Source organism: Euleptes europaea, chromosome 20, assembly GCF_029931775.1.
Source record: "Euleptes europaea isolate rEulEur1 chromosome 20, rEulEur1.hap1, whole genome shotgun sequence".
NCBI classification, from domain to species: domain Eukaryota; kingdom Metazoa; phylum Chordata; class Lepidosauria; order Squamata; family Sphaerodactylidae; genus Euleptes; species Euleptes europaea.
In genome coordinates, this window is record NC_079331.1 from 10,699,222 (window position 1) to 10,725,261 (window position 26,040).

The 26,040-nt window shown below is 47.1% G+C and overlaps 1 protein-coding gene across 1 annotated transcript in view; it reads left to right on the plus strand.

The window, feature by feature from the left end:
- GALK2 (galactokinase 2) overlaps window positions 1–26,040 on the plus strand; it is a 55,828-nt gene that overhangs the window by 20,075 nt on the left and 9,713 nt on the right. Inside the window, exons 6-8 of the mRNA XM_056865916.1 lie at window positions 4,933–5,031; window positions 6,519–6,671; window positions 17,170–17,380. Of these exons, the coding sequence (XP_056721894.1) occupies window positions 4,933–5,031; window positions 6,519–6,671; window positions 17,170–17,380 (463 nt within the window). The remainder of the gene's footprint in view (window positions 1–4,932; window positions 5,032–6,518; window positions 6,672–17,169; window positions 17,381–26,040) is intronic.

Consider the following 26,040-nt stretch of genomic DNA (forward strand, 5'->3'; position numbering starts at 1 on the left):
TCTTCGATTTATACACCGGAGCGGTTTTTTCCATCCTTGTTACATCCCAGCAAGCGTCCAATTCTTCCATATTTTTGTCATTTTTATAATACGCCAACTTAATTGAAGCATGGGTTTCTTTAACCTTATCAAGCCAATTGTTTAAATCAGGGAATTTATGGCTTTTCCAATATCTCGCAAGATTTGGCCACTGTTAATATATGGAAGAAGACTCGAATATCCTTTGGTTTATCTGGAAAATAATTTAATAAAATTGTTTCTGGTCTTACTGGAATAACAATTTCAAGGACGCTGGATATGATTTCAATCACTTTCATCCAGGATGTTTGGACTCAGTTTATCCTCCTCCCTAAGGCAATTAAATCTTTTGGGAAAGGTCTTCCTGACCCTCTGGGGTAGTGAACAGAATCGGTAGAGAAGGCAGCCTGGCATTGGTGGGAAGTGTGATCGAACATGGCTAATAGTTGGCGATATGAGAAGATTTGGGGGGGGGGAAGGGGACCAAACAGATAACATGATGCCCTCTGTCTGTTTTGGGTGCCACCACATCTGCACACCTTGGGAGCCAGTGGTTGCAACACATTCTGCTTGTGTGGCAATTTTAAAAAGACGGCGATGATATGGCAGTTTTCTTTTGATAACAGGCTGTATGGAGATGGAGGAATAAGTAGTAGGATGAGTCTGGTTAACAACCATGTGCAGACATGCTGTTGGTGGTTACCACATTGCGGGGGGGGGAGAAAAGTGTCAGATCCCACACATATTTTCTAAGACGAATCCTGTGAGGTAAAGTCATGGTTTAATAAGGATAACGCTATACAGCTGCTATCCTTCTGTGGCTTCCAGCACCACATGGTGAAAACAGTGCTTTGGGGGAAAAAACCAGGCCATTTATGAGAAGAGGTGGCCCACCTCCAAGAAACAGCCTGATCTGAAGGCCTTTCCTGATGATGGGATGTTTCACATGGGGAATGGGCAGAGGTTGGCTGACTTCCTGGACATATTCCAGATATGTTCTTAAGCACTTGCTGAAGTAAACCTAAGAACATAAGGAAAGCCCTGCTGGATCAGACCGAGGCCCATCAAGTCCAGCAGTCTGTTCATACGGTGGCCAACCAGGTGCCTCTAGGAAGCCCCCAAGCAAGACGATTGCAGCAGCATTGTCCTGCCTGTGTTCCTCAACACCTAATATAATAGGCATGCTCATAAGAACTTAAGGAAAGCCCTGCTGGATCAGACCCAGGCCCATCAAGTCCAGCAGTCTGTTCACACAGTGGCCAACCAGGTGCGTCTAGGAAGCCCACAAACAAGATGACTGCAGCAGTACCATCCTGCCTGTGGTCCACAGCACCTAATATATTCGGCATGCTCCTCTGATCCTGGAGAGAATAGGTATGCATCATGACATGTCCATTTTTACCAGTAGCCATGAATACCCCTCTCCTCCATGAACATGTCCGCTCCCCTCTTCAAGCCTTCCAAGTTGGCAGCCATCACCACATCCTGGGGCAGGGAGTTCCACAATTTAAGTATGCGTTGTGTAAGAAAATACTTCCCTTTATGTGTTTTGAATCTCTCACCCTCCGGCTTCAGCAGATGACCCCGCATTCTAGTATTACGGGAGGGTGGGGAAAGCTTCTCCCTGTCCACTCTCTCCAAACCATGCATAATTTTATAGACCTCTATCCTGTCTCTCCCTCAGCCACCTTCTTTCCAAGCTAAACAGCCCTAAGCTTCTATTGATAGGGGTGACAACTTCCTAGCACTGCGAGACAGCTAAATCGATCTTTAGAGAAATGATCATTATTCCTCTACCCTGTCTAAGGTTGCCCTCTCCAGGTTGGGAAATACCTGGAGATTCTGGAGGCGGAGCCTGAGGAGGGCGGGGTTTGGGGAGGGGAGTGCCACCTCAGCAGGGTATAATGCCGTAGAGTCCACCTTCCAGAGCAGCCATTTTCTCCAGGTGATCTGATCTCTATCGCCTGGAGATCAATTGTAATAGTGGGAGATCACTAGCCACCACCTGGAAGTTGGCAATCTTCACCCGGTCCCATCCCAGCAAGGGCATCTACTGGTTTTTGTAACTTTTGTGCAAACTACAGCTGCATGAACACAACATAAAACCCTAGCATCATTAGAGACCAGTACCAGCATTTAAAAGTGATTTTTTTTTTACATTTGTTCGCTGCGTAAGAACATCTTTAAAATATCTGCTTGCTCCTTCACTGCATTCCTTATGTAATTCTTAACACTGCCCCGTGTGACACAACCGCAAACAAACCCCCAACTCTGCAAGACTTATCTTCAGTTGCATGACTTCATCTCCACCCCCACCAAGAAAAATTCAGTTTTAGTTCTGTTTTCCCACAATCCAGTATTGCAATAGACATTTAGTATGCATCTTGCCCTCCTTTATACCAGCTGTTAGCACAAGAACACAGCACAACACAAAGGAAACTGGACAGGTTTGGTTGAATTGAGAATAATTTGTGGGGGGGGGAATAGGATGATGTATAGGTAGCTAAGGTGGAACCCTTCTTTCTGTTGTTCTTTTCTGTGTTTTTGTGTTACTTACACAGGGCAACGTTCGCCTCGGTATGAAAAGCGGCACCTGCAGAAATTCCCTCCAATATAATTATTAGCTGTATAGGAGACCTGATCTCTTTGGGTCTTTTGCATTACTATCCTGGGCATGTACCATTGGAAGCAGAGCTTACCAAGTTCAGGGCAGGCTTTGGAGAAACAAGGGAAAGCTGCATTTTAAAAGCTGAGTTAAAAATAATAATAATTTTAATAGCCCCTTTAAAATATATTTAAGGGGCAATGTTGAGTGGAGTAGAAGCTTTGGAGTAGGATGTACTCCAGTTCTCCAGTTACTGAAAAAGGGACTATAACCATGTAATTCATCATTAGCACTTTTACAGATACCTCCCAAAGTGCATTAAAGAAAGAACAGCCGCCTTTCGTTTTTTTGGGATTAAAAGCATCTGCTTAACCTGGGAGCACCAATAAATGCATCTTGGTCTCCTGGAAGAGTTTATTCACGTTAAATGCTGTGCACATGTTCAAGTTTTTGTTAATCCTTTTTTGATAGCTCCGTCCTCTTAACTGGAAGTTTACGAGGGGGGCTTTATGTGACTTAAAGAGCACCGTGCGGCAAGTCTATCAGTTTTCACTGCGTTTCTAAGTCATTTGCCCTGATTAAGGAGCTATGGGTTTTACAGCTTGTCTGTTTCCACTGCCTTTATGGAAACCATACAAGAGGGCACGCATGCCTACATCCCTCCCTTCCAAATGCCACGAGTTACCGACTTTATCTTACTGCTTTGTGCTGGTTAATATCACTACTTTGGTAGTGTCACTACTAGCTTCAGGCCCGGAGGTGATCTAACCCTTTTGGGAAAGAAAATCGGAAAATATGCCACTCGCTTTAATCCTTCCCTGTCTTTTGGGCAGTGCTTGTGGTGGCTTCTTGTGTTTGATGCGGTGTCTTCATTTCAAATAATTTCTTCCCACAACGCATCGTTAAATTGTGGAACTCCCTGCCCCAGGATGTGGCGATGGCTGCCAACTTGGAAGGCTTAAAGGGGGGAGTGGACATGTTCATGGGGGAGAGGGCTATTCATGGCTAGTAAAAATGGACACTAGTCATGATGCATACCTATTCTCTCCAGGATCAGAGGAGCATGCCTGTTATATTAGGTCCTGTGGCAGGATAATGCCGCTGCAATCGTCTTGTTTGTGGGCTTCCTAAAGGTTGGCCACTGTGTGAACAGACTGCTGGACTTGATGGGCCTTGGTCTGATCCAGCAGGGCTTTTCTTATGTTCTTATGTAAATGCCTCTTCTGCCGAGGAGAAGCACAGGGAAGTATCATTGCTTTAAGGAGTCACCTGCCCCTTTGCGACACCAGCAAGCCTCACACCAATCCCTGCCCTCATCTCAGACCTGTTTGCAGGATGGATCAGGCCTGGCATCAACCCTTTGTACCTGGCTGATGCTTGCTGCCCTTCAGTTTCTGCTTCACCCCCCAACCTCAGGTGTCCCAAGAAGGGAGCGTATGCCCTCAGGTCTAGACTGGGGAAGCGCCTTACACCATCCCAGCCTAGCTTCGTCCGGCAGCAAGCGCAGTGAATAGAAAAGGAGCACCTTGTCAACCAGTGGTTCCCAAACCTTTTGGGCCACCGCCCTCCGGTTCCACAAACTCAACCCCAGTGCCCCCTACCCTATCCTATAAAAAGCATTATTCAAAACAGGTTTGCACGACTCACTGAAAAAGATAATAACAATAAAATTTCAAAACAGGTAACAACTAATTGCGCACCTATTCAAAATCAAATTAAAACTTTTTAGTTGAAATTTATTCAGCAAAACTGATGAACTTTCTCCAGTGGTACCAGCTCTTCAAAGTCTGGGGGGGACATTCTGATAGTTTCCACCAATTTTGCCAGCATGGTGCCATAGCTTGATCTATGGCAAATTAGTGAACAACACAGTTGAAGGGGCCCACCTGTAGTGCCCCCCCCGCTGCCCTCTTTCCGCTTAGTGCCCCCCTAGGTGGGACTGGGGTGGTGGGACTGCCCACTTTGGGAACCACTGGTCTAAATGCAAGTGGCGCTGCACACTATACACTGTTCGGTCTTTGCAGGTGTGCTGGAGGTAGAGAAATCCTGGCATATATCGGACGAAGGGAAATACAGGAAGGAGTGGGAGACTCCAGAATATGTTGTACCTGCTTAGAGATGGAGCGGTCTGATATCAAAAGCTTAGGCAACTGGTATGGAATGCGTGGGAAAGTTTAGTGATCTCAGAGGCCTATCTCACGTGCGCGCGCACCCCCTCTTTCATGTGTTCAGTTGTCCAAAATGTCTGGGGCCGAGCAAGGGGGGGAGCATCTCTTTCCTTTTGTGTCCTGAGCTCTGTGTTTCCTCAGGTGGAGCTGGCCGAGCTTTGCGCCAAGAGCGAACGGTACATCGGCACGGAAGGCGGCGGCATGGACCAGTCCATCTGCTTCCTCGCAGAGGAAGGAACTGTAGGTACCACCTGAGTGAACCGAAAAGTCATTCAATCCCAGCTTCAGAAAGGCTGAAAAGATAGTCTGGGGTGGTGATGCGGTGGTGAATGATGGACATCCGGAAGCTCCACGGGCTCCGTATGAGCCAGGGCTGACCTCCAACTAGGAGAGCACGTGTGTATAAGAAGCATGGGATCGAAGCAGAGAGATACAGTGTGGGTTATCTTCATTGCTCAGTTCTTGACACTGATTTATGTTTCATTACAATGGGAAGACCCAACAAGAGATGGATTGACTCAATAAAGGAAGTCACAGCCTTCAATTTGCAAGATCTGAGCAAGGCTGTCAAAGATAGGACATTTTGGAGGACTTTCATTCATAGGGCCGCCATGAGTCGGAAGTGACTTGACGGCACTTCACACACACACACACAATGGCCACCCTTTTTACCACACCTTAATTAAAGATTGCGATGTCTCCAAGAGGCTTGAGGTGGGGGCGGCTGGGTAGATCCGCCTTTCCAATATCACCATCTTAGTGCTAATGTGGTGTGGTGGTTAAGAGCAGCGGACTGTAGTCTGGAGGGCCGGGTTCGATTCCCCACTCCTCCACATGCGGCCTGCTGGGTGACTTTGAGCCAGTCACAGTTCTCTCCGAACTCTCTCAGCCTTACAAGTTGTCTGTTGTGGGGAGGGGAAGGGAAGGTGATAGTAAAAAAAACAAGAAGAGTTGGTTTTTATATGCCGATTTTCTCTACCTTTGAAGGAGAATCGAACTGGCTTACAATCGCCTTCCCTTCCTCTCCCCACAACAGACACCTTGTGAGGTAGATGGGGCTGAGTTTGGAGAGAACTGTGACTAGTCCTAGGTCAGCCGCTGTGAGACTCCTTAAAGGTAGAGAAAAGCGTGGTGTAAAAACCAGCTCTTCTTCTTCAAGAGCGTTGTTTGGATTGCTGATGCTTCAAACCCCCTTGGTCATCACGCGACTGAAGGACAAAAGGGTTCAGATGTGACTGCTTAACTTGGTTGCTGGAAGAAGAAGAGTTGGTTTTTATATGCTGACTTTCTCTACCACTTAAGGGAGACTCAAACCTGCTTACAATCACCTTCCCTTCCCCTCCCCAGGTGGGTGGGACTGAGACAGTGTGACTAGCCCACGGTCACCTAGCTGGCTTCATGTGTAGGAGTGGGGAAACCAACCTGGTTCACCAGATTAGCCTCCGCCGCTCATATGGAGGAGCGGGGAATCAAACCCGGTTCTCCAGATCAGACTCCACCGCTCCAAACCACCGCTCTTAACCACTACACCACGCTGGAGGGTGGCAGGGGCTTTTCTCACTGCTCCGGGTCATTGTGCCCTGATTTCAACTGCATCCTCCCACTCCAGAGAGAAGAAAAAAAGCCCAGAGGGGGGGAAATGGCATTTTGATTTATCGGTCTTAAATGTTTTGCTGGCTACCAGTTAAAAATGGGCCTTCCTTACTGAACATTTTTCTTTTCCACAGGCCAAGCTGATAGAGTTCAGTCCTCTGAGGGCGACCTACGTGCGGCTCCCAAGAGGAGTGGCTTTTGTTATTGCCAACAGTTGCGTCGAAATGAACAAGGCAGCGACTTCTCATTACAATACCAGGGTGATGGAGTGCCGTCTGGCCTCAAAGGTACCGTATGGCTTTCGTCAAGGCCCTAATGAAACCGTCACCCAAGAATGTGCTTGGGGCAGCTCCTTCTACTCCTACCACGTGTTGCTTTTATTTTAACACCAGGTCAGGTGTTGCCTCAAAGGGCATGTTTCCCTCTTCGAGGCCTGGACTGCGGCCATGTCCGCATGACAAATGGAATCCGGCCCTTCATGTGCGCCCTTCCATCTGGGCAGGGGAGTGCACAGCCCCGGAACAAAAATTAATTATCCAAAGACTGTTGTGGCTTAATGAGAGCATTGTCTAATATCGGGCATATAAAAAAAAGGGGAAACAAATGCTTTGATAGTTCTGTAATAAATGGAAACTCAGTGTGGTGTAGTGGTTAAGAGCGGTGGTTTGGAGTGGTGGAGCCTGATCTGGAGAACCGGGTTGGATTCCCCACTCCTCCACATGAGCGGCGGAGGCTAATCTGGTGAACCGGGTTGGTTTCCCCACACACGAAGCCAGCTGGGTGACCTTGGGCAAGTCACAGCTCTCTTAGAGCTCTCTCAGCCCCACCTACCTCACAGGGTGTCTGTTGTGGGGAGGGGAAGGTGATTGTCAGCCGGTTAGTCCCTTTAACTGGAAATGCCGGGGATTGAACCTGGGACCTTCTGCCTGCCAAGCAGAGGCTCTACCACTGAGCCACGGCCCCTCCCCATGACTTTAGCTCAGAGCAGGGCCGAAGTTTAAAGGATTACAGTTGCCAAAAAAAGACATTTTAAAGCACTGAAATAGCGATTGAGCAACGTCGCAACTTCAAATGTTACCCATTAGAGATGACCTTTAACAGTTTCTGCTGCCTGAGAAAGGGATGCGTAGTGTTGTATACGGGAAGTGTGAATGAGCTAAGCATCGCTTCTCCGGGTCCAGCATGCTCGCCCGCACTCTGCAACTCTTCTTTTCTGAAATTGCTTAAGGAAGCCACAATTTGGGTGGGGTTCCCTCTGAATTCCCAGCTCCTGTTAAAAGTGTCCCCAATAGCCCCTTCCCTTGTTGCTTGGACTGCATGAAAGAGTCCCCACTAGTAGTTTCAATTTAAGCTTTCAGCTCCTGTTTATAAATTCTAAGCTCTTCCCATACATGGGCAGGGTTTCACGCCAGCGAAGAAGATCTTGGCAGAGACGGTCATTGCCCTGCTTCTCTTTTCCTTTCCTTTATCCCTTAGAAGCTCCTTGACCCATTGATCTTGAGCAGCGTATATCTAATGTTTGAGGGATATAAGGACTACTAGTCATGATGCATACCTATTCTCTCCAGGATCAGAAGAGCAGGCCAAATATATTAGGTGCTGTGGAACACAGGCAGGATGCTGCTGGTGCCGTCGTCGTGTTTGTGGTCTTCCTAGAGGCCCCTGGTTGGCCCCTGTGTGAACAGACTGCTGGACTTGATGGGCCTTGGTCTGATCCAGCATGGCCTTTCTTATGTTCTTATGAGCATGCCTATTATATGAGGTGTTGTGGGACATAGGCAGGATAATGCTGCTGCAGTCGTCTTGTTTGTGGGCTTCCTAGAGGCACCTGGTTGGCCACTGTGTGAACAGACTGCTGGACTTGATGGGACTTGGTCTGATCCAGCATGGCCTTTCTTATTTTCTTATGGAGGAGAGGGCTATCCATGGCTATTAGTCAAGATGGATACTAGTCATGATGCATACCTATTCTCATCAGGATCAGAGGAGCAGGCCAAATATATTAGGTGCTGTGGAACCCAGGCAGGATGGTGCTGCTGCAGTCGTCTTGTTTGTGGTCTTCCTAGAGGCACCTGGTTGGCCACTGTGTGAACAGACTGCTGGACTTGATGGGCCTGGGTCTGATCCAGCATGGCCTTTTTTATGTTCTGTTCAGAGGGCTTAAAAACTACAGCCGTCTGCTCTGCAGTCGAACAAGGGGCCGTTTATAATAATGGGAATAGGGTTGTCGTCTCAGTGTCTGAATACTTTAGGCAGTTTTAAAATTATGTTCTATTGCATTGTTTATTAGATGCATTATAGTGTTTTTATTTCATTGTTCTCCTTTTATAACTTTGGTTGTATATGCTACGCTGGCCTTTTATTTTTTTGTATCATTTTCCAGTTCTGTAATCTGCCTTGAGTCTCAACAAGAGAGTCAGACTATAAACGATGCAAGTAAATAGCTAGTTTGGGCCCAGGGTCAGGATAGTGATGATAATAATAATAAATTTCATTTGCGGCTAGTATGCCAGATAAAATAGATAAAACAGAAACGGACTATACAGAGTAGATGTTTACAACCAGAGCCAACAAAATTAGGAAGCACCCAATTTTACATTTCTACAGATTTACATTTCTACAGATTAATTTTACATTTCTACAGATTAAGAAGAGCCCCGTGGCGCAGAGAGGTAAGCTGCAGTACTGCAGTCCAAGCTCTGCTCACGACCTGAGTTCAATCCCGACGGAAGTCGGTTTCAGGTAGCCGGCTCAAGGTGGACTCAGCCTTCCAGCCTTCCGAGGTCGGTCAAATGAGTACCCAGCTTGCTGGGGGTAAAGGGAAGATGACTGGGGAAGGGACTGGCAAACCACCCCGTAAACATAGTCTGCCTAGTAAACGTCGGGATGTGACGTCACCCCATGGGTCAGGAATGACCCGGTGCTTGCACAGGGGACCTTTACCTTTACAGATTAAGGAAGTACATTAAGGTGACGTAGCTTCATTGCTACTGCACAGTATTTCGCAACCTGGGTGGTGGTTGGTGAGCTGTCTCCCAGCAGAAACCTTTTGGTCCATTCACCCTCATCACAAGAGCCCATTGCCCTAATCAAAGGGTCAACAATACTGAAGCGGGCTGAGTTGTAGAGGGGACATCTAAAAAAATACATGCTCAATGGTTTCCAGCTCCCCTGTGTTACACGGGCAAAGTCTTTCCACCCTGGGGATCAGGATGGAAAAAATTTAAAGCAAACCCACAAAACTGGCATAACCAAAAGGCCTCAGAGAAAGTTGCACTTAGTCGTACTATTATCATAAAATAAAAACAGATTTCCCTTTAACGAATTAGTGTCCAAGTATTAATGTCTAATTTGCACATCAGACTCGTGTGACTAAAATGTTCCTCTCCAGAAGAAAAGAAATAGACCTTGGAAAGTCACTAGATGGCACCAAATGTAGCTCATTTTCTAAATTCCGTATAAGAGAAAAGGAAAAAAGAACACCACAAGGCTTAAATTGAAAAAAACGGCAAAGGATAAACAATAAGGAGTTTATCAACTTTCTTCCCAATCAAGGTTTTAACCTTTATAGTGAGCAAACGTAAAAGCAGGCTTGCTCAGAACTGGATCCCATTTTATTCAGTGGCTCTTACTCCCAGGAAAGAGTTCTTAGCGTTTATTTTAGTTAGATTCCTTTGAAATGTGGTGCTGGAGAAGAGCATTACGGATACCCTGGACCGCCAAAAAAACAAATCAGTGGGTTCTAGATCAAATCAAGCCTGAACTGACCCTAGAAGCTAAAATGACGAAACTGAGGCTGTCGTATTTTGGTCACATTATGAGAAGGCAAGAGTCACTGGAAAAGACAGTCACGCTAGGAAAAGTTGAGGGCAGCAAGAAAAGAGGACAACCCAACAAGAGATGGATGGACTCTATAAAGGAAGCCACAGCCCTCATTTTGCAAGACCTGAGGAAGGCTGTCAAAGATAGGATATTTTGGAGGACAGTGATTCATAGGGTCGCCATGAGTCGGAAGCGACTTGACAGCACTTAACACACACACACAAACACATTTTAGTTAGAATGGTTTCCTAACAGCTTTCCTAGCATGGTTACTGCTAGTTCATTAAAACAATATTTTGTTAATTAAAAAGCTGCCCCAAAAGGCACTGGGCTGGAAATTCTGCAGGCTATGATTAAGTAAATACGTTTCCAGGTTCAATCCCTAATATTGCCTGTTAAAAGACTGCAGCTAGCAGGGCCCAGATTTTGGAATGGAGTAGACAGCAATTAGGCTCCATGAATCCCTGGCCTGATTCAATAGAAGGAATTCCCTTCTCTTTTAGAGAGATGGCCTGTCCCCACGCGATTCACAGTAGCCTGAGAACTTATTGCCAGGTTCTTTATTGCACACTGGCAACATAACAAAAATTAAGGCTGTCTCTCTCTTCGCGGTATTGTAAGACACACACGCGTGTGTTGCAAGGAATCATAGAGCTGGAAGGGACCCCCTGGATCATCTAATCTAACCCCCTGCACAATGCAGGACATTCACAACTACCTCCCCCTACACCCCCAGTGACCCCCACTACGTGCCCAGAAGATGACCAAGATGCGTTCCCTCTCATCATCTGCTTAAGGTTATAGAATCAGCATAGCTGACAGATGGCCATCTAGCCTCTTCTTAAAAACCTCCAGGGAAGGAGAGCTCACCACCTCCCGAGGAAGCCCGTTCCACTGAGGAACCGCTCTAACTGTTAGAACATTCCTCCTAATGTCTAGATGGAAACTCTTTTGATTCAATTTCAACCCGTTGGTTCTGGTCCGACCTTCTGGGGCAACTTTAAAATATCAAAAACACAAAACTGACCAAGTCTTACTTTCAAGGGTTCAAGCAGCATCCCGTTGACACTGGATATGTTCTCCTTTGGCTGTTTCATATATATATATATTTGAAGCTAGTTATCCATTTTAAGTGTTCAAAATGTAGTGAGACTAGAAGACAAGGTTATCTCAAAATGAAAAAGTTAAAGGCGAACTCCATGGTAGGAATTATTAGGAAAGGGACTGAAAATAGTCAGTAATGCCCTTGTATAAAGCTGTTGGAATACTGTGTGCAGTTCTGGTCACCGTATCTCAGAAGGGAGATTCCAGAGCTGGAAAAAGAACAAAGGTGGGCAACCAAGACAATTAAGGGGTTGGAGGACCTTTCCTAAGAGGCTAGGAAAGGGTTGCCTACCTCTAGGTAGGGTTTGCTGAGATAAGAAGATACCTGTGCTGAAAACAGTGGAAACTGAGATAATCTTCCTGTCCTGAGAACCTCCAGACTAACAAAGACTACAGTCCACAATAGCCATGTGGATTAGCCTTGGATTCCACATGTTAACAGATCACTTCCACACCCTCATTAGCACATTATCTTGATTCTTACAGGACAATGATTTGCACATTACCTTTAATACTTTGCAGGACAATGACTCCGCTCAAACCCAACTCCCTTCTGACTATATATTACTCTTCCTACACACTTGACCCTGAGAGACACTGTCCTTCAGTGTTACTCCTCTGAAGATGCCTGGCGAAACGTCAGGAAAGAAAATACCAAGACCACGGTTACACAGCCCGGATAACCTACAAGAACCAATCTACAGCACGTTGGCTCAGAATAATGTAGAACTAAAGCTATGCTAGGCACGTAGTAATTTACTTACACAGTAGCAATGATCAATTTACCCAAATACCCAAATTTACCCAATGATCAATTTACCCAATTTACCCAGACCTCCCAGTATCACAACTGATCTCCAGTAGCGAGATCAGTTCCCCTGGAGAAAATGGCTGCTTTGGAGGGTAGACAGTATGGCATTATACCCTGCTGAGGTTCCTCCCCTCCCCAAACCCCACCTTTCCCCGGGCTTCACTGCCAAATTTACAGGAATTTCCCAGCTCGAGTTGGCAACCCTAGGTTGGAACTTTTCATTCTAGAAAAGGCTGCTGAGGGGAGACGTGACAGAGGCTCATTAAATTATGCATGGTATGGAGAACGTGGATAGAGAAAGCTTTTCTCTATTCAGCGTGGTGTAGTGGTTAAGAGCGGTGGTTTGGAGCGGTGGACTCTGATCTGGAGAACCGGGTTCGATCCCCCACTCCTCCACATGAGCGGCGGAGGCTAATCTGTTGAACTGGATTGGTTTCCCCACTCCTACACACGAAGCCAGCTGGGTGACCTTGGGCTCGTCACAGCTCTCTCAGCCCCACCTACCTCACCGGGTGTCTGTTGTGGGGAGGGGAAGGGAAGGTGATTGCAAGCTGATTTGATTCTCCCTTAAGTGGTAGAGGAAGCTGGCATATAAAAACCAACTCTTCTTCTTTATGAAACAGGATGCTGGACTAGATGGACCACCGGTCTGACCCCGCAGACTCTCCTTGGGTTCTTAGGTCCTTATCTGTTACCCTTCTCAATCGATCAATGGTTTTCAAACCGTCGGGGAATTCTGTCCACGTTACTAGCCTGCCAAGAAATTCTTGCACATCTGCCACATGTGCAGTTGGTGGCTTTGAGCTTGCTGAATCCGAACAGCCTCTTTTGCAAATTGGTAATTTATGCCAATTGTCCCGGCACGTTAATGGTTGCGCTCCCGTCGCCTAAGAAGGGCGTTGCCTCGGAACACCACTCCGTCTACAGCTTTAAAGCATTTTTAAAGCATTTTTGTAAAGCTTTATTTTTAAAAGCATTTTTTTTATTCCTCATTGTTCTCGCTAGGCTGCCCTGCGAACTCACAAACGCCACAGTGTCTTACAGCTGGATAACACGAAGTGCCCACTCGGGCCGAACGCAAGTTATCTGTAATCTAGGAGTGGGAACAGACCGCATTTTTAGCTCGGGAGAAGAAGAAGAAGAAAAAAGGCACGAACCTCCCATTAAAATCGCCCTGACAAAAACTCCATTTAGACAGAGCTGCGGTCGAGAATATGTTTCTCCTTAAGAATAAGTCATAATTAAAAAACCTGAAGCAAACAAACAGAGGCCCCCGGAGGGCATTTTGAGTGCAGGGCTTCGTCACCGACAATATTTTTGCACCCCTGTCTTCAGGGAAAGTAACCGCATCCACTACTCTCGCCTAGCAGACGCTGGAGCGTGGCCAGGATTTAATGCGGCCCAGGATTCTCTGGGACTCGGCCCCACAACCTGTTTTCCATGCCAGAAAAAAATTGCTTTGAGCATATACCGGCCGTTCTTTGCCGCTAAATCGCCGCAGTTTGCCCCTGTGCGTCTGAAACGCAGGCTAGATCAGAGGTGTTATTCAGAGAGCCGGCGTGGTGCAGTGGTTAAGGGTGATGGTTTGGAGCGGTGGACCCTGATCTGGAGAACCGGGTTCGATTCCCCACTCCTCAACATGAGCGGCGGACTCTAAACTGGTGAACCGGGTTGGTTTCCCCACTCCTACGCACAAAGTCAGCTGGGTGACCTTGGGCTAGTCACAGCTCTCTTTGAGGTCTCGCAGCCCCACCTACCTCACGGGAGGGGAAGGGGATTGTAAGCCGGTTTGAGTCTCCCTTAAGTGGTAGAGAAAGTCGGCATATAAAAACCAACCCTTCTCCCCCTTCTTCTATCTGTTTTTGGTTCACGCCCTACAACGTATCACAGCCAGTTTTCGTGTACGATGCATCTGTTCTCACAGCAGTCATCCCTGCCCAGTAACACCCCCCCTTTCTCATTACCGAAGTCGATTCTCCACCCACTGCAGGTTAAACTGTTATGGGCAGTTTCTTCTGCTTAGACTTAATGTTATACTAGACTGCTTAATCTCACTTGGAATCTCATTTGTGCTAGATCCACAAATAGCAGTGGCAATTCAGATACATTCAGCAGGATTTTCTATTTGTGTATATGTTTGTGGCGGAGGCAATGGAAGGAAAGGGAGGCACTGGTGTAGAGTTCTTGTGGGTGCATTTTCGTGTGTGTGTGTGTGTGTGTGAAGTCCCACCAAGTTGCAGCCAATTTATGGCGACCCCAGTAAGGGGCTTTCAAGGCAAGTGAGAAGCAGAGGTGAGAAGAAGCAGCAGCAGAGGAAAGAAGCAGCAGCAGCAGCAAAGGGAAGAAGAAGAGTTGGTTTTTATATGCCGACTTTCTCTACCACTTAAGGCAGAATCAAACCGGCTTTCAATCACCTTTCCCTTCCCCTCCCCACAACAGACACCCTGTGAGATAGGTGGGGCTGAGAGAGCTGTGACTAGCCCAAGGTCACCCAGCTGGCTTCGTGTGTAGGAGTGGGGAAACAAATCCAGTTCACCAGATTAGCCTCTGCTGCTCACCTGGAGGAGCGGGGAATCAAACCCGGTTCTCCAGATCAGAGTCCACCTCTCCTAACCACCGCTCTTAGCCACTACACCATGCTGGCTCTTTGCCTTTGACTTCCTCTGCAGAATCTTCCTTGGTGGTCACACATACTCATGAAGTTGCCTTATACTGAATCAGACCACCAAAGTCAGTATTGTCTACTCAGACCGGTAGCAGCTCTCCAGGGTCTCAGGCGGAGGTCTTTCCCATCACCTTCTTGCCTAGTCCCTTTAACTGGAGATGCCGGGGATTAAACCTGGGACCTTCTGTATGCCAAGCAGATTCTCTACCACTGAGCCATTCCCCCCCCTAAAGAACAGGGCATTAGAGCCAGAACTGAAGGACGAAACATGCTTGCCAGCAATCCAAAGTCAGCCCCGGTTCAATGACGGCGTAGTATTATATTTTATTTTTTGGAACAGAAAGGGGAGAAAGCCAGTGGTTAGGTTCTAGTCATAAAAACAGCATTCTAAAAACATTATTTGGGGAGGGGAGGAATAAACATTTAAGTCTATTGGCAATTGAGCAATGTATCTGTGAAAGCTATTACGGCGGCAAGAGTGGAATAGGAAATAAGGGCAACCCTCCCCCCCCTTCCTGAAATTTATAGGGCGAGATTCAATTACCTTGGTTAACTGAGCTCAGAATCTGGCTCACAACTGATGCGGCCCACGCAAAGCAAGAGTGGGGTCATTTCTCAGAGCTTCGTTGTTTTCTCATACCAAGCAGATGCTCTGCCACTGTGCCATGGCCCCTCCCCTATAAGCACTGACCACGCTTAGCTTCCGAGATCTGATGCGGTCGGCCTATAGAAAGCCTCCTTTCCCTCCTGTGCATTTTCGTACACGTGCAAAAAATGCATCCTTCCCTCACCCCCTTCAGAGATGCGTCTACCACAGACCAAATGTTTCCTCTGCAAACGGCTGCCCCGAATATTGAATCTTGTCAGATTTGTTCGGCGCAGCCGTGCGTGACACCCAAGAAAAGATCAGGTTCAGTCGTCACGTTATCAGATCAAAGCTGAAGTAATGCAGAAATGCTCTTTCCAGGAATAGCCGGTGATCCTCTGTATCTATGAGCAGCTGTCTCAAAAGCCACTTTAAACAGCATGAGGAGGTTGCCTGTGTGGAATAACCGGCCTCTTTATTGTGACTTGTCCACGGTAATGCCAAGAAAAGTACTCAGATGATCCCCTTTGCCAAGAATCGTGGAAGCATAGAGTTGGAAGGGACCATCAGGGTCATCTAGTCCAACCCCCTACACAATGCAGGAAGTTCACAACTCACTCCCCCCACACCCCCAGTGACCCCCACTCCATGCCCAGAAGATGGCCAAGATGCCCTCCCTCTCACAATCTGCCTAAGGTCATAGAATCAGCTTTGCCTTCATACAGCTAAGCAACACAGCTTTGAATACCAGAGGCTGAGGACCAACATGAGATGGATGCTACCTTCTTGCTGTATTCAGGAGCTCCTTCAGGGCATGGGGAAAGCTCATGGCTCAGTGACCGCATCCACTTGTAGCACAGAATGCTCAGATTCTGCCCCCGGTATCCTGATTAAAAGGATCAGGGGTGTAGATGATAGGATATGCCTATGCCAGAGACCCTGGAGAGCTGCTGCTTTGGACCCAGAGGATCTCAGGTCCATTCCCCAGCTTCTCCAATGGAAAGGACCAGATATAATGTGAAAGAACTTTGCCTGAGACCCTGGAGAGCCACTGCCAGTCAGGGCAGGCAGTTCTGAGACCTGGATAGACCAAATAGTCTAGCTCACAGGGTTGGATCCAGCCATCCTCCAAGTAGCCTTCCTCTAGCCAGAACAAGAGAAAAGGAGTTGGTTTTTATACCCCGATTTTATCTACCTTTTAAGGAGTCTCAAAGCTGCTCACAATCGCCTTCCCTTCCCCTCCCCACAACAGACACCTTGTGAGGAAGGTGGGGCCAAGAGAGTTCTGAGAGAACTGTGACTGGCCCAAGGTCACCCAGCAGGCTTCATGTGGAGGAGCGGGGAAACCAACCCAGTTCACCAGATCATAGTCCCCCCCGCCGCTCATGTGGAGGGGGGGAATCAAACCCAGTTCTCCAGATCAGAGTCCACCGCTCTTAACCACTGCACCACACCGGCTCTCAAAAGCCTTCCTCCAGTGGAAGAGCCACTTAATTTGGATGCGGGCTTCAGACTTGAGCCAAAAGGAAATGTGAGCTAAAAAATAAACGTTGCTCAGTAGAGTGGTAGGATTGCCCCCAGTGTAAGGCACCTTCATGTGCTCACATATCTTGCTGCTGCTGGAAACTGAATGTTAAATTAGGTGGCTTTGGGGCTGATCATCCAAGCAATTCTCAGTGGTCTTCTAGAATACTTCCCCCCCCCGCCTCCAAGACGGAATATTAGGTTTATTTGATTTAAATAACCGTCTTGCATCCATTTCATATCCTAAGACGCGTGCCTGGTTTGTCGTTGCAGCTTTTAGCAAAATCCAGAGGCGTAGACTGGAAAGCCACGGCGAAGCTCCAGGACGTGCAAGCCGCACTGAAGCTGAGCCTGGAGGAAATGCTGGCTGTCGTCGAGGAAGTGCTTCACCCGGAGCCTTACAGCATAGAGGAAATTGGAGAACGCCTCGGAACCAGCCCCAGAGAGCTATACGCTCAGATCCTCAGTCAGAACACGCAAGATGGTGAGCGCTTGCCGAACGGTAGTTTGTATTTATGTAAAGGAGCCGAATGCTAATAGATGTGAAAACAGTTCAGATTGCAATAGAAGCTTAAATATTTGTTGGGAGTCTTTGAAGGACAAGTGTGTTGATTAGCCAGTGTGTCTGGTCCTTCGGAAGAAGCAGAAGAAGGAGAAGAAGAAGAAGAAGAGTTGGTTTTTTTACATGCCGACTTTCTCTACCACTTAAGGCAGAATCAAACCGGCTTACTGTCCCCTTCCCTTCCCCTCCCCACAACAGACACCTTGTGAGGTAGGTGGGGCAGAGATAATATGGCTAGCCCAAGGTCACGTAGCTGGCTTCCTGTGTAGGAGTGGGGAGACCAACCCGGTTCACCAGATTAGCGTCCGCCGCTCATGTGGAGGAGTCGGGAATTGAACCCTGTTCTCCAGATCAGACTCCACCACTCCAAACCACTATACCATGTTGGCTCTCTTCAGGTCGAAGCTGAGGAAATATTAGGGCTGCAAGCATTGTTTTGTTCATCAATGCACCGCATTGTATGTATGGTGCACTGCTTAATGACCCCTATGAGGAGCGGTTAAAACACTTAGGGCTATTTAGCTTGGAAAGAAGGCGGTTAAGGGGAGACAGGATAGAGGTCTATAAAATTATGCATGGTAGGGAGAGAGTGGACAGGGAGAAGTATTCGAAACAGAATGTGGTGCTGGCTGCCAACTTGGAAGGCTTGAAGAGGGGAGTGCACATGTTCATGGAGGAGAGGGCTAGCCATGGCTACTCGTCAAAATGAATACTAGTCATGATGCATACCATACTGTCTTTAGGATTACGCTGGCGGTCTTGAAACTTCCCTGGTTGCCGAAACCAGATTGAGCCTTTTGTAAAAACAAACACAACGTACAGAATACCTTACCCCAAATCTAGCAATCAAATATCCAAGCCAAACACACACACACACACAAACCAACCCTGCATACACCCCAAGGCATCGTAGTCTGACCAGTTAGAGAAAAACAAACAGCCAATTTAAGAATCCTGCCTGCAGTCCCAGGCAACAGCCAGTCTTCTGGGAGGAACAGAGAAGACTTAAGTGCCCTGCCTATTTAAAACAAATGAATTTTTTAAAAAAGCTTTTGCTACACACAGCTTTCACCTGTTCTGTGTGGTTGGGGGCGGGGAGCAGTAAGCCAAATTAGACACACTATTAAAAACGGGCTTTTGTATGTTTTGAGTGTTAGCACAGATCGCTTCTAACCGGTGCCCCAAGTGACAACTTAAACTGTATTTAGTTTATCCTTCACTACAAAAATCCAATATGGAAAGTTCAGCTGCGTAGCAAATCTTCAACTGATTATACCTGTTTTCCAAACCTTGGAAGCTTCCCAACACATAAGAAGAAGAGTTGGTTTTTATATGCCGACTTTCTCTACCACTTAAGGGAGACTCAAACCAGCTTACAATCACCTTCCCTCCCCACAACAGACGCCCTGTGAGGTGGGTGGGGCTGAGAGACCTCTAACAGAGCTGTGAGTAGCCCAAGGTCACCCAGCTGGCTCCGTGTGTAGGAGTGGGGAAACCAACCCAGTTCACCAGATTAGCCTCCACCACTCATGTAGAGGAGGAGTGGGGAATCAAACCCGGTTCTCCAGATTAGAGTCCACCTCTCCAAACCACTGCTCTAAACCACTATACCACCCTGGCTCTAGCGGACAGTCAAGTGCTACAATTTACACAGAGGCCAAACTTCCCCACAAGTCCAATATGGTAGTATCTTGCAAACAGCCACTTTGGAATGCGTGGGGCAACCCTGAGATAAGATCGGTATGCCCATGAACCCTTTAGATTTGTGGGAGTGCAACAAATGAGTGCGTAAAACCCATTTTCCATCTCTCTTTAAAGAACGGCGTGCTGACGGGGCAAAAACCTCTGGTTCTGACGTGGTAGAAACAGGATTAAAGCATCTTTCCACTACCATGCCTTAGAAAAAGTCTAGCTTAAAAAAAAAAGCCAGTTTGTTCTGTAAAACATGCAGCATGTGTTCCAAATTCTCTCCTTTGAAATAAAGAGAGGCTATTTTGATTATTTTCTCTTTTGGGTAACCCTTGATTTAGGAAGTGAATTTAATCTTGCTCGTATTTGCTTGCCGTGTAGTCTAGCTATTCCTGCCCATTATTAAATCATCCAACCACATATAGTTACAGTTGTACGCAGACATGAAACGTTTCTTTAAATGGCTGGCTGTGTATATATTTCAAGGGCAGACTTTTTCGTTCCCTTGAATGTCAGTCTGTTTTTACTGCTAAATATACAAGAAAACAACGAGGTTCTGAGAAATGACCCCTCTCTTGCTTTGCGTGGGCCGCATCAGTTGTGAGCCAGATTCTGAGCTTAGTTAGCCAATGCAATTGAGTCTCGCCCTATAAATTTCAGGAAGGGGGGTTGCCCTTATTTCCTATTCCACTCTTGCCACCGTAATAGCTTTCGCAGATACATTGCACAATTGCCAATAGACAGACATGTTTATTCCTCCCCTCCCCAAATAATGTTTTTAGAATGCTGTTTTTATGACAAGAATCTAACCACTGGCTTTCTCCCCTTTCTGTTCCAAAAAATAAAATACTACACGGTCATTGAACCGGGGCTGACTTTGGATTACTGGCAAGCATGTTTCGTCCTTCAGTTCTGGCTCTAATGCCCTGTTCTTTAAGGGGAGGGGCCATGGCTCAGTGGTAGAGCCTCTGCTTGGCATGCAGAAGGTCCCAGGTTCAATCCCCGGCATCTCCAGTTAAAGGGACTAGGCAAGTAGGGGATGTGAAAGATCTCTGACTGAGACCCTGGAGAGCCGCTGTCGGTCTGAATACACAATACCAACTTTGATGGATCCAGGGTCTGATTCAGTAGAAGGCAGCTTCACATGTTCACATGTTCCCAATTTTGGGGAGGGGCTGTGGCTCAGTGGTAGAGCATCTGCTTGGCATGCAGAAGGTCCCCGGTTCAGTCCCCGGCATCTCCAGTTAAAGGCACTAGGCGAGCAGGTGATGTGAAAGACCCCTGCCTTGAGACCCTGGAGAGCCGCTGCCGGTCAGAGCAGACAATACTGACTTTGATGGACCGAGGGTCTGATTCAGTAGAAGGCAGCTTCATGTGTTTGTGTGGCACCTTCAAGGAATCATTGCATTAGAGTAGGGCCTGAAGCAGTTCATATGACCCGAGGACAAGGATGCAGTGGAATAGTTGTGATGAGAACAGTTCATACACCCCATGCGATCACATTGAGTTATGTGTGCATGCCATAACCCTTGTGCTTTAGTTGCCTGAAGGGGGATGCTTGTTTGCCTGGTTGCTGCTACTTGGGTTCCCCTTGTGAGCCAAAAGTCACAGTAGAAGAAGAGGAGTTGATTTTTATACGCCGACTTTCTCTACCTTTTAAGGAGAATCAAACTGGTTTACAATCTCCTTCCCTTCCTCTCCCCACAACAAACACCTTGTGAGGTAGCTGAGGCTGAGAGAGCTCTAAGAGAACTGTGACTAGCCCAAGGTCACCCAGCTGGCTTCTTGTGCAGGAGTGGGGAAACCAACCCGGTTCACCAAATTAGAGTCCGCCGCTCATGTGGAGGAGTGGGGAATCAAACCCGGGTCTCCAGGTTCGAGTCCACCACTCCTAACCACTACACCACACTGGAGTAACTTGTCTGTATGTGAGCAACTCACTGTAATGCGTTCAAAGCCTAGCTGCAAACCTTGTTCAGTGTGCTCTTTAAGAGACCACATGGGGAGCTTTTGTTATATATTAATAGGGGGAAAAAAATTCTTCTGTCCTTTGTGCCTTAGTTTGCATTTAATCTGTCCAATTAGTAATGAAAATCCCATAGATGTGTCGCTGAAAGTTTGTGAGAGATCTCTGGGATTTTTAATATTCTATTACTCTGAAGCCCACATAATTCTTTCACATTGTACTGCTAGTCTTGCCACACCATAATTAGGGAGAAGCCATGGTCTAGTGGTCGAGCATCTATTTGGCATGCAGGAAGTCCCAAATTCAATCCCGGGCGTCTCCCTGTAAAAGGATCAGGCAGTAGGTGATGGGAAAGACCTCCTTCTAAGAGGAAAGCCTTTGACAGTCACGGTAGGTAATACTGATCCTGATGAACGATAGTGTGATTCATAATTACATATTCATATTAAGGCTGCTGCTTGAACCCTTGAAAGTAAGACTTGGTCAGTTTTGTGTTTTTGATATTTTAAAGTTGCCCCAGAAGGTCGGACCAGAACCAACGGGTTGAAATTGAATCAAAAGAGTTTCCATCTAGACATTAGGAAGAATTTTCTAACAGAGTGGTTCCTCAGTGGAATGGGCTTCCTCGAGAGGTGGTGAGCGCTCCTTCCCTGGAGGTTTTTAAGCAGAGGCTAGATGGCCATCTGTCAGCAGTGCTGATTCTATGACCGTAGGCAGTTCATGAGAGGGAGGGCATCTTGGCCATCTTCTGGGCATGGAGTAGGGGTCACTGGGGGTGTGTGGGGGAGGTAGTTGTGAATCTCCTGCATTGTGCAGGGGGTTGGACTAGATGACCCTGGTGGTCCCTTCCAACTCTATGATTCTAAGTTACCAAAACCATATGTCTTAACTCTGCCTTTATATAAAGGGTTTTTTGTTTGTTTGTTTTTCTTTTTGGGGGTAATTGAGTCTGGTTATAGCATTGAATGCTACTATGCTTATAATAGCTCCGGTTTCCTTTTAGCCTCTCCCTTGCCACCAAGCCTACACGATCCGAGCCAAAAGTCTAAAACCAAATTTAGGAGCACTTTGGAGAAGAGCCGAGATATTTAGTGTCTTCTGAAGGGCCTGGGTCTTATTTCTCAGTTCTTTGCTTGAATGGCTGCGGTGCGCTCTCCGCCACAATCTGTTCTGCTTTTCTCCCTAGAGCTGTTCGTTTTTTAATTAAGTACTCCGTGTGAGTATGCCCCATCACAGGAAGACATTCCATCATAAAAGAGTCCCTTTATTTCCCCATAAAATGTGGTTCTCCCCCCCCTTAAATGAAACATTTCAAAACCACTTCGTTCCATTCTAAAAATAAAAAATAAATTAATTGTAATCTAATGTTGACATGTAAACCTGGGGGATGGAATTATCCCAGGAGTTAAAAGCATCCCATCAGCTTGTTATGGATTTATTGGTAATTTTTTTTTTAAATGCAACTTTTACATCTTGAAACGCTAATGATTGATGGAATAAATCTCAAAGCACGCTACAGCTGCGGTACGTTTGGCAAAGGAAATGTCAACGCCTGCTGTGGAACAACTTGATTGTGATTGGAGGGGCCGTGGCTCAGTGGTAGAGCATCTGCTTGGCATGCAAAAGGTCCCAGGTTCAATCCCCGGCATCTCCGGTTAAAGGGACTAGCCAAGTTGGTGATGGGAAAGACCTCCGCCTGAGACCCTGGAGAGCTGCTGCCGGTCTGAGTAGACGATATTGGCTTTGATGGACCAAGGATCTGATTCAGTATAAAGCAGTTTCAGGTGTTCATCTCTGCCTAGAAAACACACACCTGGTTTTGGGTTTCTGAACCCAGGTATCTTCAACAAGTTGTCTTTGGAAGTTGACGCAAGGGTTACCCTGGGCTCCGTGGGAACAGTTTCACTGTGACCTGATCCCATGTTAACTGTAAATCAGCAGCATATGGGTGAATGGAATGCAGTGGGTTCTTTCCACTTCTCTGCTGCCAGCCCTTTAGTCAGGGGGGCTATTGTGGGACATAGCCATATCATCTGCCCATCCAAGAGGCACTCATTCGTACATTACCATACTACATAGGCCCCAACCACAATGCTCCCAGATTTCAAAGGCAACATTTAACTTCTGTAAGAAGGTACACGAAGCTGCCTTCTACTAAATCAGACCCTGGGTCCATCAAAGTCAGTACTGTCTACTCAGACCGGCAGCGGCCCTCCAGGATCTCAGGCAGGGGTCTTTCACATCACCTACTTGCCTAGTCCCTTTAACCGGAGATGCCGGGGATTGAACCTGGGACCTTCTGCATGCCAAGCAGATGCTCTACCACCGAGCCAAGCATGTTTGAAACTTTTGTCTCCCCCTCTCCCTCAAAGAGTTCACAATGGCATACATCATTCTCTCTTCCCCATTCCATCCTCACAACCATCTTGTCTTGTAGGCTAAGAGCGGTAGTTTGGAGTGGTGGACTCCAATCTGGAGAACTGGGTTCGGTTCCCCACTCCTCCTCATGAGCGGTGGAGGCTAATCTGGTGAACAGGATTGGTTTCCCCACTCCTACCCACGAAGCCAGCTGGTTGCTCTTGGGCTAGTCACAGCTCTCTCAGCCCCACCTACCTCACAGGGTGTCTGTTGTGGGGAGGGGAAGGGAAGGCGACTGTAAGCCAGTTTGAGTCTCCCTTAAGTGGTACAGAAAGTCGGCTTATAAAAACCAACTCTTCTTCTTCAGTGACACGAGACCATAAAAGGTAGCTTTATCTTGTAAGGCAGAAATGCAAAGCCAGTGTGCCAGTGTGCCATCTAAGGGTCTGGTTTTTTAAAAAACAACAATTAGTGCTCTAATCTTAGAATGGAAAGCACTATTCTCTTGGCGTTAGTATTTCAAAAGGAGCCCCCAAAGTTAGCTCTGCATGCTTTATTTTCAGAAGGTCAGATTGTGTCCTCCGCATGATGGGTAAGCTTTTATGGGAGTGGTCCGTTTTGAATCCGTGGGATTCTCTACAAGAGCGATGACTCATTTTGTGGCAGGAGGATACCTTAAAAGCTTTGTAGTTCTGGCAAAGAGACTAATTTAGAACAAGATCCCGGTGCCATTTAGGGAGGGGGAGAAGTATATGCTCTGGAAATTAGGACTCATTTGCATTCAGAAAGATGAGGGGTTTTATTTTATTTTAAAGGCAACTAAAATATCAGGATCTCTACATCTCCATGTAAAGCTGTTAGGTGAAGGGAAGATTTCCACACATAAAGTGAGATCTAGCCCCATAACCTTCCTACCTTAATATTTCTGGGAGAAATGCTGATGAATGGCAGACTTGCCTCACATGAACACATACACATGAACACATGCAAAGAGTCCTAATCAAAAGAGTTTCCATCTAGACATCAGGAAGAATTTTCTAACAGTTAGAGCGGTTCCTCAGTGGAACAGGCTTCCTCGGGAGGTGGTGAGCTCTCCTTCCCTGGAGGTTTTTAAGAAAAGGTTAGATGGCCATCTGTCAGCTATGCTGATTCTATAACCTTAAGCAGATGATGAGAGGGAGGGCATCTTGGCCATCTTCTGGTCACTAGGGGTGTATGGGGGGGAGGTAGTTGTGAATTTCCTGCATTGTGCAGGGGGTTGGACTTAATGACCCTGGTGGTCCCTTCCAACTCTATGGTTCTACATGAAGTTGCCTTATACTGAGTCAGACCCTTGGTCCATCAAAGTAAGTATTGTCTACTCAGACCAGCAGTGACCCTGGACTTCTTTGGTGGTCTCCCATCCAAATTCTAACCAGGGTTGACCCTGCTTAGCTTCCGTGATCTGACGAGTTCGGGCTACACCATGCTGCCTTCCCTCCAGTATTACCAGCTCAACTAGGAGGAAAACAGCGCTCTAAAGACGCCAGCTTTAATATGATAACTTTGTCCCGTATGTGCTTTTATCCAGCCATTCATTGTGGAGGCTGTCCTCTAACTGTGGGGCATGTTCTTCATGCTCGACATTTGGGGTTCCTTAAAAGACATTTGTCTTGTGCAAGCAGCAGTTCCTAGCGCCAGAGGAAACATGCTCCACAGTGGAGGCCAGCCGAAGCACATGTGCAGTGAAGGCGTACGATCCAAGCCGTCGTTTCTTAACTCATATTTCCTGGGTAAACAAGGGAGTCTGCAGAAAAAAACAGCAACAAATTCAACACAACCCTGGTATTTGTCGTTTGGGATACGATAATTGATTCTGAAAGGATTACACTAGATTAGAGGCAACACCAACTGCAGAAGGTTGCAGAGCTTTCTCCGACACGGCAGAACGTCGCCGCGACCAGGTCGCTCCAAGCGTCTGGCCGGCGGTCAGGAGCACAACGACCGCCCCGCATGCCAGTGCGGAACGCTACGAGCTCGAGAGAACCGCGAAGGGCTCGAAGGTAATCTGGCTGGCAAAGCAGCGCTTCAACCGAAGGGTGGTCTCTGAATCAATCGCAGCCCTTGGCAAGAACGCCGGCCTCCAAATGGGAACCAGACATGTTTTCAGCTCATTCTTTGGGTTACTACTGTTCAATTGGTGATTTACAAGAGAGCGCCAGCGATGGCAAACTCTCACGCAACTTCAGATATGCCTTTAAACAAATGCACATTTTCAGAAAATGGCCCCTGCTATAAAATGACGCCATCAAGGGGGGAGGGAGGGTCCAGGAGGAGAATTCGGCCATAGGGGAACTTAGTTTTGTATGCCTACCTCTGTAAACTACACACACACACACCACACATGTACACTCACACATGCTCAGACATTTAGAGTTGACATTGTGCACTGTGCAGTACCAAAGTTGCCTAGGCCAATTCTTCCACTTAAGGACAAAATGTACTCCTGAATGGATTTGGGAAATGGGTAATTGTGCAACCTCTAAACATTGTTTCGGTGACCCTTCCCAGGAGGGTCATTTCCACTCCC